Source organism: Anomaloglossus baeobatrachus, chromosome 4 (assembly GCF_048569485.1).
Source record: "Anomaloglossus baeobatrachus isolate aAnoBae1 chromosome 4, aAnoBae1.hap1, whole genome shotgun sequence".
Taxonomy (NCBI): Eukaryota; Metazoa; Chordata; class Amphibia; order Anura; family Aromobatidae; genus Anomaloglossus; species Anomaloglossus baeobatrachus.
The window spans coordinates 441,996,407-442,009,354 of record NC_134356.1 but is presented as its reverse complement, the minus strand read 5'-3'; the positions used below and the strand labels follow the sequence as shown (position 1 = coordinate 442,009,354).

The 12,948-nt window shown below is 41.7% G+C and overlaps 1 protein-coding gene across 4 annotated transcripts in view; it reads right to left on the bottom strand.

Moving 5' to 3' along the window:
- Window positions 1-12,948, bottom strand: part of VPS13C (vacuolar protein sorting 13 homolog C) — a 492,503-nt gene that overhangs the window by 112,153 nt on the left and 367,402 nt on the right. For all 4 annotated transcript variants that reach the window (XM_075345525.1, XM_075345526.1, XM_075345527.1 and 1 more), the window contains 4 exons: window positions 12,402-12,562; window positions 6,210-6,331; window positions 3,387-3,684; window positions 1,856-2,245 (listed from right to left, as the gene is read on the bottom strand). In XM_075345525.1, coding sequence (XP_075201640.1) covers window positions 1,856-2,245; window positions 3,387-3,684; window positions 6,210-6,331; window positions 12,402-12,562 — 971 coding nt within the window. The remainder of the gene's footprint in view (window positions 1-1,855; window positions 2,246-3,386; window positions 3,685-6,209; window positions 6,332-12,401; window positions 12,563-12,948) is intronic.

Here is a 12,948-nt window from a genome sequence, read left to right as displayed (position 1 = left end):
TGGGATATGAAGAGGAATTATAATGTCCAGTCATAATTTCTCTCATCACTCCCTGGTGGCACCCCCTCCCTTCTCACTTCACACACTGAGATCCTTCTCAGATGCCCAACATCTGGAAAGGTGTCAAATCCCAGTAAACATCCAAAAGCAATCTCCTATGACATGGAGATTAGCTGTCCTGTCAGGCCTTTACAACAAAGGGAGAGGAAGACCCCCTGGGGGGTTGTGTCCATTCTTCACATTCTTCAAAGAGAGTGGACAGAGACTTAGCAAAACCAAAAGGAAGCTAGTCACAGCAGGAGAGCATACTGCTGGCTCCGTAATATCATACACAGTTATGATATTACCATGCGTCTCAGCCATACACCCCCTACATCGTTAGAATCGGGACTTCGAGCCGTATCTCTACATATCCTCGAAGTCTATGTTGCGCCCTGGGGGCGGCGAGATATATAGAACTGCTAGTAGGAGTCCGGTAGATGAGTCGTGCTTGGACTGAAAATGCAGAGGGGACCCAGGCGGATCTGATGACACCAGAACTGTCCCGATCGGACCTCCCAGTCCGGAGTTGCGGGTAATAGTCCCTTTTAGGATATTACGTTGGACTCCAGCCAGGGGAGTAGCAGTGCTTCCCTCTGAGGTCACGAAGGTAGGAGGGGACAGGGATTCGGCCAGGTTGATAACCACAGTTCAGACATTTTGGCTTGTTCTTGCTCGGGGGTCTTGTGTCTGAGAACACATGTGAGGAAGTTCCTGGAAACCTGGTCGAACAGCGCCCCCCTGTGATCAGACGCACAAGGTAACTGCTTGAATTGTATGCCTGTTTGTAATCCATACCTTGCCTGTAAATGTACTCTGACCTAACTGTATATTCTGTAGATTCCCTATTGTATATATTGTAGTTTCTAGTGTGGCTTAGGCCAATTAAATTATATAATTAATCTTGGGCTGTTCTGTTATCTCGATCTTGAATCCCACGTCTGTGTGCTCGGTTAATAGTTACCGTAAATCGGTTGGTGGCAGCGAGTTTGTGCCAAGGATCATTGTGGGGCGGCCAGTGAGATTTGGGGAGGCTTTTATATATTCCGTCCGCGGAGGTCGGGGGAATATATACCCTACTCTCACCGGGAGCCCTTCAAGCATCGGCACAGTAGAATAGCAGCCTCCTTGCTTATTGTCGGGCAATTCCATAATTGGCCTGACTATAAGAGGGGCGCTAGAAAGCGTGTCACGTGCGCTGTCTGTCGGTCGGGAGGTATAAATGAGGAGTGTGACTCCCGCTTGTTACCCCCCGATCGTGACAGCAATGTCTTGTAAAAATGTCTGTACCCATCTCCTGACTGATAACTTTCAACAATGGGATCCCATTGCTGTGTTGTAAGCGGTTTACAGACTTTGGCTTTTGTTGTAAAATGCAACATAAGAAAATGTCAAGAAAATCCTACTAGAAAATCTAAACTTCATATGGGGTTAATCAGAATGACTTTAAATGATGGCGGTTGTGTTCTGACTAATATTTAACATGAGCTTAAATGTGACTTACTAATTCTGAACACAACCACATACCCAATTGAAAGAGTTTACTCACACTTATTATAGTTTTGTTATTTTTAAATTCCCCATAAGATTATTTCAGTTTGTTTCGAAATGGATTTATGCAGATTATGGATGACATTAAGGTGGTAAATATATTTTTTGATATATTTTTTACATGAAAAAAACCCTGTAATTTTATAGCGGTAAGAAAACTTTTTATAGCCACTGTAAATAACAATAAGAAGACATAAAAAATAAAATTTATATTTTAAAGTGAACACAAACTAATATAAAATATATACGTAGTAAACAGAAGCACCTTGTTTTTGCTGAAGATGTTCTTCTTCTTGAAAGAGAAAAGTATCACATCTCTGTAGTCTGATGGGTGTTTGACATGAATGTCCTCTGCACGGTACTGCAAGATGCGTGATGTCTTGTTGATAATCCAATATGGGCTAAAAACAGAGAGCACCATGCGATTTCCAATCCGTTTTACATGGACAGAGAGATCCACCGACATAACTTCAGAAGAGTCAGCCGTGAAACATATAGGGAAAAATTCAGGAAGACCATCATGGACCTTGACGTGGCCATTCCAGTTTCTGCCCTGATATTTCACTAGGGTAAGCTCCATAATTTCACCACTGATACGAGAATTCAGGACATCACAAGAGCTTCCCTCTGGCAATATGCGAGTTTCTGCTGTCCCCTGAAATATGTTAAAATAGATTATTTAAACCATTTAAAGATATTTGAACCAGGACGGAATAAGACAATCTTATTGTAACACAAGTAGAATGAACTGCCACCATGCAGGACTATTATCCATGGTTTGTTATTGCATAGAAGTAGCAAATAAAACTGTGGAAATGAAAGTGAAGTCTGAGTTAATGCAAAGATAGAATAGTGAATGCTACTGAAAACAAAATGGTCTGTAAATCTCACACTTGCTCCTAGCACATAACTGCACTGTAATGTAGATTTTTTTACTAAAGCAAAAGTTTAATTAGGAGTTTCAATGTTACAAGCGAGATGTCATGGAGACAACGAGTAGAATGGCACAAAACACTAGAGAAAACGGCGGTAGGTGAGTACGGTATATTAATACAATTACACTACAGTAACATGCACATATCCACACATATAATAAAAAAAATATATACCATATTCCCGCGAAAATAAGCCCTTCCCCAAAAATAAGCCCTAGCAGGAGTTTTCAGCATTTTCGGAGCAACGCTTAAATATAAGCCCTACCCCGAAAATAAGCCCTAGTCGCGGTTCAATAATGAATTAAGGAAGGAAGCAATTGGTATTGCCGGATGTGGGGTGTGTGTGATCTGATGTGTATGTATGAATGTGCATGAGTGTGTGTGCATGATCTTATGCCAGAAGCAGGTGCGGACCGTGGAGCGTACCTGCTGGAAATGCCAAACGAAGATTGCAGGAGGACCGAGGAGCAAGGCAATGCCTGGGGTCGGTAAGTATGACTCTCCTGGGAAAGGGTACCATTTTTTGAGGGGTAAACCTACCCCCAACTCTGTTTCCCGAAGAATAAGCCCTACCCCGAAAAAAAGCCCTAGCACATTTTTCAGGGGAAAAAAAATAGTGTCTTATTTTTGGGGAAACATGGTATATATTAGATGAAAGTGCTTATTTAATAATCCAATGCTAATCAGGTCCAATTAATTGACTACATTCAATATATTTTACAGTATATGCGCTAATTGGATATCAATATATTTTGGGCCAAATGAAAACATGAAGCGATACAGTTTAGCATAAATTAACTTGATAAAATACTGCCCTTCTTGCGGTTATCCCACAGCAGTTAATCATTGTTAAAATCTTACCTCAAGCAGGTATCTTAAGGAGTAGGGTACAAGGTTCCTAATGGTCAATGAAGGGTAAAGATGGATAATGTAAGCTGGATCCCAGTCCCTCTCTCCATTACTGGTGATGAAGTTTATTTCATCAGGTACTGCTGTGCAATTAACAATTAGAGGCAGAAAGTTGGTCTCCGTGGATGGACATTGAAGTGTGCACTGAACTTCACTGCTCCTGTGCAGCACTTCCTTCCACATAATATAGGTTGTAGATTCACTGAACTGCCCAGCAAGTATACCAGCTGGCTTCAAGAACAGTTGGCACCTGTAATTAGGTGCAAAAATAGAGAGAAAAGTAAACCAGAAACTAACAATAATCAAAGCACAACATACTCTTAGCTCAGCAAGCCATTATTAGTTTTTATAAGCTGTTCTTTAATTAAATCGGATAAGCTGCAGCACAATAAATAACAATAGAAAAGGTCATGTTTTGGTTTTAAAAAAAGCAGTAAATTACTTAAAGGTAATCTGTCAGCAGGTTTTTGCTACCTCATCAGAGCAGCATGATGTGGGCAAAGCAATCCTGAATCCAAACATGTATCACTTATATTAGTGGCTGCAGTCGTTTTGACATCAAATAATTGAATCTAAAGGCCGCTTTACACGCTACGATTTATATGACGACATGTCGTCGGGGTCACGGTTTTCGTGATGCACTTCTGTCATCGTTAGCGACGTCATTGCGTGTGACACCTACGTGCGACTCCGAACGATCGCAAATAGGGTGAAAATCGTTGACACGTCGTTCAGTTTCAAAATATTGTTCGTGGTTTGGAACGCAGCAGACATACTGCTACGTTTGACACCCTGCCAACGACGAACAACATCCACACGACCGCCTTGGTCAAACAATATATCGCTGAACGATGTAGCGTCGTTTGTGAGATGTGTACGCGTGACCGCTACAAAACGACCTATGAGCGATCTCGGCAAAGTGTAACAACGATCTGGGCGTGTCACATCGCTAACGAGATCGCTAGCGATATCATTGTGTGTAAAGCAGCCTTAAGGCTCTGTGCACACGTTGCTTAATTTCATGCATTTACACTGCGTATTGCACTGCAGCGTAAACGCATTCGTCCTGCGTCCCCAGCACAATCTATGAAGATTGTGCATAATGCATCCGCACATTGTGTTTGAGAGCACAGCGATTTGCATGCAGAAATTTTGATCCAAATCGCTGCGTTCTAAAAACCAACATGTCAGTTCTTTTGTGCATTCTGGATGCTTTTCCCACTCTGTCTATGGCAGAGCAAGCATACAGAACGCATAAATTCTGCATGAATTCTGCATTCACAATACAAAGCTTTTTGGCTGCGTTTTGAAACGCACATGCAGTGCCAAAGAGAGAGAGATCTGATGTTTGTGTGTGAGATCTGATTTTGTGTGTGTGGGGATGCAGAAAATTTGTCATGGCAGAACGCAGACGTGCGCACATACCCTTAAGCATGTAGGAGAGCTTAAAAAGCTGTCCCGCTCACACCAGACTTTAGCAGCTTTTTTCTATAGAAATGTAATCACAGAAGGTGGAGGAGTTGAACTTCAGCTCAATCGCTCCTCAGTCTGACTAATGAGAAATCTACTGAACTAACATTGCTGGTAAACAAAAACACACTTTGTGATAAGAGACACATGACTGAAATCGGTGTTAACCCTTATAGCCTGCTGTTTAGATTACATAGCAAAGACCTGCTAACCAAACCACAAACTAAATGTGAGACGATATCCTTATAAGGGAACCTGTCGCCAACCAAACCTGTTCAAGACAACAATGTGGTCAATGTTTCCCTTTGACTCAGAAATTTTGCGGCTGGACCCAAGTTATGACTCGGGGCCAGTATATTTAACATAGCGGTTAAAATTAACGGACTGGATACAGATCTCTATCAAAATCTGCTTAAAGAGAACCGGTCACCAGTTTTTTGCCCTATAAGCTGCGGCCACCACCACTGGGCTCTTATATACAGCATTCTAACATACTGTATATAAGAGCCCAGGCCACTGTGTAAAACTTAATAAACACTTTATAATACCCACCTAAACCGGTCGCTCAGTCTACGTCATACACACGCACCGGCATTGAGGTCCTGTGCAAGCGCACTTTGATCTGCCTGGCTCAGGGCAGATCAAAGTGTGCCTGCGCAGGACCACAATGCCGGCGCCTGTGTATGACAGACGCGTCATGCACCGCGGCTTCAGAATAAGGAAGACCAAGATGGCCGAAAGGGGAGTCGCCAATCCTAGAGAACAGCGCCACCCATCCGACCGTTGTGCATCGGAGCGACCAGTTTAGGTGAATATTAAAGTGTTTTTTATGTTTTACACAGCGGCCTGGGCTCTTATATACACCATGTTAGAATGCTGTACTGTATATAACTTATAAGGCAAAAAACTGGTGACAGGTTCCCTTTAAAGAGCTGGTAATGCCCCCTTTCATTTACAAAAAGTTGTGGGCAGATTCTCACGGAAATCTAGGTCTGGCCCATAGATCTTAACAGCTCATTTGCATATTGAGAAAAATGTGCATTTCTCTGGAACAAAACAATGGATTATAGATATTAAAGTATCATTTTATTTAACTTTCTATGACCTACATAAAGATGGCTTAGAAGGTTTGATCCTACTGACAGATTCACTTTAATGTACATGCTTAACATTTACTATTCCATAAAATTGGTGCGTTATAAAATGTTGCACTGTTTTTTGCATCACAAGTTCAGTGTCATAAGACTATTGCAGATAATATACTTAATATAAAATATTTTGGATTATAATTGATGTAAAATATACCTGTAAGAATGCAAGGGAACATGGAACTCTTCATCTGGTTTACAAACTCCAATAGACTCTAGCAATTTTGCATTTGCCACAAATTTATAGACAGTGAATGGAACTGAGAAATGGTTCTTGATCTGCAAAGATTAAACAAAGCTAGACTGTAATGATCAAGACAAATAGATCAAATATTGATTGGCTTCTTTAAAATCAGCCTGCCAGACCATGCGGCCGTTATGGGGCCCGTGAGTGGGGACCGCGCAGTGCTAGCGCCGACACCAGACCCCTCGTCCGTCATTAAACTTTTAACTCTATCGGCAATGATGAAATAGAAAGCGATCTGCTGCTCCCTCCATCAGTCTCCCATATTGAGTACATGGTGGCAATAATATTATATGGATGACTATGGGCTGTGCATTGTACTATATGACGGACTATGGGGGTGGCATTATACTATATGAAGGACTAATGGCTGTGCTTTATACTATATGGAGAACTATGGGGTGTTCATTACACTATAAGAAGGACTACTGGCTGTGCATTATACTACCGTGTTTTTCCAAAAATAAGCCCTCCCCCAAAAATAAGCCCTAGCAAGGATTTTCAGCATTTTCGGAGCAAGGCTTAAATATAAGCCCTCCCCCGAAAATAAGCCCTAGTCGCGGTTCAGTAATGAAGTGTCCGTGCAGCTAAAAAAAGATACAGATACTGCAGGACACTTCATTATACACAGCGGCACCCCGCAATCACTCATCCGACGCTGAGCGGCAGGACCTGGAGTGATCGCATCCCCACACACACAAAATCAGATCTCACACACAAACATCAGATCTCTCTCTCACACGCAAACATCCGATCACACGCGCAAACATCCGATCACACGCGCAAACATCCGATCACACGCGCAAACATCCGATCACACGCGCAAACATCCGATCACACGCGCAAACATCCGATCACACGCGCAAACATCCGATCACACGCGCAAACATCCGATCACACGCGCAAACATCCGATCACACGCGCAAACATCCGATCACACGCGCAAACATCCGATCACACGCGCAAACATCCGATCACACGCGCAAACATCCGATCACACGCGCAAACATCCGATCACACGCGCAAACATCCGATCACACGCGCAAACATCCGATCACACACGCAAACATCCGATCACACACGCAAACATCCGATCACACACGCAAACATCCGATCACACACGCAAACATCCGATCACACACGCAAACATCCGATCACACACGCAAACATCCGATCACACACACTCACCTCATCCAGCGACACCGATCTCTTCTTGCCGGCAGAATCCTGAGAGGCAGTGCGGTGGAGCGCAACGACCTGCAGAACAGGACCTGCGGCCGGACACGTGACTTGCTCTCATCATTCCCTGCGGCCGGAAGTGCTGGATGTGATGTGATGTGTGCGATCGGCTGTGTGTGTGTCTGCGATCGGCTGTGTGTGTGTCTGCGATCGGCTGTGTGTGTGTCTGCGATCGGCTGTGTGTGTGTCTGCGATCGGCTGTGTGTGTGTCTGCGATCGGCTGTGTGTGTGTCTGCGATCGGCTGTGTCTGTGATTTGCTGTGTGTGTCTGCGATCTGCTGTGTATGTGATTTGTGGTGTGTGTCTGGGATCTGCTGTGTGTGATTTGCTGTGTGTGTCAGCGTGTCAGCCAGCAGCAGGGGAGAACGGCGTGCAGCAACCACCGGAGATCATAGGGAGGACCTGGGAACCACGCAGATGTCTGGGTCTGGTGAGTATGAGTCTCCTGGGAAGTGGGGGGGGGGGGTCTGCTTTTTTGGGGGTAAACTTATCCCCCAACCGTGTTTCTCCAAGAATAAGACCTCCTCCAAAAATAAGCCCTAGTGCTTTTTTGGGAGGCAAAAAAAATATAAGACAGCATCTTATTTTTGGAAAAACACGGTATATGGAGAACTATGGGGGTGCATTTTATCTCGTATATGGATGACAATGGGGAGTGCATTCTATATGGGGGACTATGAGGGGTGCATAATTCTATATGGAGGGTGCATTATATTATATGAAGGACTATGGGGAGTGCATTATACTATATGGTGGCGTTTGTAGGGCTCAGTATAACATATGAAGGACTAGCGGGGTGCATTATACTATATGGAAGCCAATGTAGGGCTATGTCAGGGCCATTTTAATATTTGGAGGGCATGTGGAGGCAATTATACCATTTGCAGGGCTTTGTGGGGGCCATTATAATATTTGGAAGCCTATGATGGATCCTTTATACTTTATGGAGGGTTATTTGGGGTCATACTGTATGGAAGCAAATTACAGTGTAAAGAATTGTGTGGGGGTCTATCATACTCTGTGGTGTGCTATGTGGCGGCCATTATACTGTGGAGAAGGTTTTGTGGGGGGTATTCTACTGTGCAGAGGGCTAGTGAAAATCTTTGTACAGTGTGCAGTGGTGTGGAGGCCATTATATTGTATGTAGGCCCATTATATTGCATGGAGGGATTATACTGTGCTGTGTTTATCATACTTTACTGGGGTAGTTGAGGAGGGTACAGTAGACTCATCATTTTGTGCATGTGGAGGTACTAATCAAGCCACTATACTATCTGGGCGCAATGAAAGGGAAACTAGGGGCTTCAATAAGAGAATTACTTTAAAATAGCTGAAAAGTTGGAATATATGCGATTATGTGACCCAGCCAAATACATATATTACTTTTAGGTCTATGTAGAAAATTAGACGGAGAGGAAAAACTGAAATTGACATACAATAGAAAAATGATACTATTTAACCTCTTCTCAATCTGCCAATTTTTCACTTTTGCACGTTCGTTTTTCCCTTCCCTCCTACCAAGAGCCAGAACGTTTATTACATTTCAGGTAACATAGCTGTATGAGGGGTGTTTTTTGGCTTGCTGAGTTATAGTTTGTAATTTTGAAAAAGGTACCATTCATTTTACTATAACAATGTACTGGAAAATGACGAAAATAATTTAAGAAAAAATAATGCAATTTTAGAATAATTTTTTGGGGTTTTGTTTTTACGCCACTCATGAGGGAAAAAATGACCTGGTAATATTATTCTGTGTTCTTTTTTTTGCTGGATGGTTTTTGCACGTTTTGATAAAAAAAAATATTTAATTTAGTACCTCTTGTTCTTAATATATACAGTACAGACCAAAAGTTTGGACACACCTCATTCAAAGAGTTTTCTTTATTTTCATGACTCACATTGAAGGCATCAAAACTGAATTAACACATGTGGAATGAAATACTTAACAAAAAAGTGTGAAACATCAGAAAATGTCTTATATTCTAGGTTCTTCAAAGTAGCCACCTTTTGCTTTGATTACTGCTTTGCACATTCTTTGCATTCTCTTGATGAGCTTCAAGATGTAGTCACTGGAAATAGTCTTCCAACAGTCTTGAAGGACTGTCCAAACGTTTGGTCTGTACTGTATGTATTACATTAGTGGCATTCACGTATTTATAACACTTTCAACCTCGGGCGATTTTTCATTCTTTTTTGCCTCCCTTTCTTCTGAGAGTTGTAACTTTTATTTTTCCATCAATCTTGCCATAAAAAAGCTATTTTATTTGCGGAACGAGTTGTACTTTTAAATGAAACCCTGACTTTTACCATATAGTGTATTGGAAAATTGCAAAAAAAAATTCCAAGTACAAAAAAAAGTGCAATTGCATGATGTTTTAAGGATTTTATTCACCGTGTTCACTATATAGTAAAACTGATGTGTCAGTGTGATGCCTCAGGTCGGTGCGAGCTTGTAGACACCAAATCTGGATAGATTTACATTTATTTAAGGGGTTAAAAAATTCAGAATTTTGTCCCAAAAAAGTGGCGCACTTTTTGTGCCATTTTCTGTAACCCGTAGAGTCTTCATTTTTTGGGATATGGGGCTCAGTGATTGCTTATTTTTTACGTCTTGAACTGACGTTTTTAACAGTACCATTTTTGCGCAGATGCTACATTTTGATCACCTGTTATTCCAATTTGCACAAAATTTGCAGAAACCAAAAAACATAATTTTGGTGTTTGGAATTTTTTTTGCAGCTACACAGTTTACCAATAAGGTTAATGGATTTTATATTTTGATAGATCGGGCGTAATACCATATGTGTGTATATTTTTTTCACCCTTTAATTTTCAATGGGGCGAATGGGGGGTGATTTGAAATTTTAGGATTTTTTAAAAATATTTTTTCAAACTTTTGTTTTTTCTTTTAATTTTACTAGCCCCTAGGGGGCTATAAGGATCAGTGGTCTGATCGCTTGTGCTTTTCTCCTGATCATAGCTGCACAGCTCAGACAGCAGAAAAGCTGCTCTACATGCTAGACCTTTCTTTTTTTTTAGGAAGTGCATCTCAAGCTCTACTTGGATTAGACTTTCAGCCGCAAAAGATGAAGTTTTACAAAATATCTTCATGCTAAATTGCATGAAGGTGCTCAGTGGTGTAAATTTGCAGTTTGTTTTTTTTTACAGTGTGCAAACTTTTCAAAAATATATGGGTAGGTCGTTCATTTAATAACTTTGGTATAAGCCTGTATTCATATTAGTCCATAATAGGAGCAGAAAAAACAAATTATTAACAATGTTGAACCCTTTACATGCTGAACACAAGTGGCACACAATGGCCTCCATAAACTATAATGGGCAAGTCGAGTTTTCATCATGGTGCTTGACATTAAATAATTCTTATTATTCTGCTCTTGTACAGTCTCTGAGAACTTTTTACTTAACTGGCTGTGGTGCAACTTCTGTGAGCTGCTCATAGTACAGAGCTAGCGACTCCTGATTGCTCTATGATGACATCAACTAGGATATCATGTAGGCAGTATCAGGGCATACAGAAGGTGAGAGCACATACTACAGTGAATTGAAATCAAACATTTCAACAACATTTAGGCCCGATTGACATACTAGCGTTTGGTCAGTGCTCTGCATCAGTAATTGTAAGCTACAAACAGGAGGGGAACCTACAGAAATAGAAACTATAATTGAAATATTCACATGTTTTATGTATTCGAGCTAAATCCAGATCTTGGCTTACATCTGCTGATGAAATACGAACGTGTAAAAACTCTAAAGCGGCCTTTACACGCTGCGACATCGCTAGAGATGTCGCAAGCGATAGCACCCGCCCACGACGATGGCGCGTCATGGGGTGATCGCTGCCGAAGCGAACAATATCGCTACGGCAGCGTCACATGCAATTACCTATTCATCGACGTCGCTGTGGCCGCCGAACAATCTCTCCTTTAAGGGGGAGGTTCGCTCGGTGTCACAGCGGCGTCACTAAGCGGCCACCCAATAGAAGCGGAGGGGCGGAGATGAGAGGCCAGAACAACCCGCCCACCTCCTTCTTTCCTCATTGCCAGCGGCCGCAGGTACGATGTTGTTCCTTGTTCCAGTGGTGTCACACATAGCGATGTGTGCTGCCGCAGGAACGACAAACAACCTGCATCCAAGCGAAGAACGTTTTTTTTTTTTTAAAAAATTGAACGACGTGTACACGACGAATAATTTGACACCATTTTGCGATCGTTACTGATCGCAAAAAGGTGTCACACACAACGACATCGCTAACGAGGCCGGATGTGCATCACCAACACAGTGACCCCGACGATATCTCGTTAGCGATATCGTTGTGTGTAAATGGGCCTTAAGGCCCTGATTCATCAGTTTTCACCAGAATTCTGGCATAATACTTCTTGAAATATCACAAAATTCATAAAAAAAAATCATATGGTAGTTACACAAAATTTTTTACAAAAATGTTATACTACTGGGACAGCTTTGCCAAAAGTAGGCAGACTTTAGCTGTGAGGGTTCTGGCTGAGTGCAAATTCATCAGAAATGATGGCACAAAAGTGCGGCAAATTATTATGACAAAAATGTAAATTTTTTAAATGGTTTATAGGGTCTATTTATAAAAAAAAGGGATTTTTGTAGTCTTTGCTTGGGGAAGCCATGCTGAGGTATAGTTATAAACCTGTAAACAAAAAAGAAAGATCACTCTCCTAAAATTGATAGATAAAAAAAAAAAAAAAAAAAAGCAATTCCTTCATAGTAGAGAGTCAATGTGGTCTTGAAATTTTACAAAAACAAATTTCTATAAGAAAATCTGAAAACTCAAAATCAAACTGAGTAAAATACATGACCAGAAAACCTGTCACCAACCTGAAGTGGAGATCTGACAAAAAGAACTTTGTTCCCCTCACTGGCATCTATCTGTACAACAATGGAGACGTAATTGTCTTGTGAGGGACTGCGCACATTATACAGGCGTCTGGCCGGCTTAGTAACTGGGATATTTGATACCCCAGTGTATCCATGTGGAACTGAAAAAAATAAATGAACAATGAACATCACATAAAGAAGGGAATTTTGTTTACTTACCGTAAATTCCTTTTCTTCTAGATCCAATTGGGAGACCCAGACAATTGGGTGTATAGGCTATGCCTCCGGAGGCCGCACAAAGTATTACACTTAAAAGTGTTAAGCCCCTCCCCTTCTGCCTATACACCCCCCGTGCTCCCACGGGCTCCTCAGTTTTGGTGCAAAAGCAAGAAGGAGGAAAAAGAATTATAAACTGGTTTAAAGTAACTTCAATCCGAAGGAATATCGGAGAACTGAAACCATTCAACATGAACAACATGTGTACACAAAAAAACAGGGGCGGGTGCTGGGTCTCCCAATTGGAGCTAGAAGAAAAGGAATTTACGGT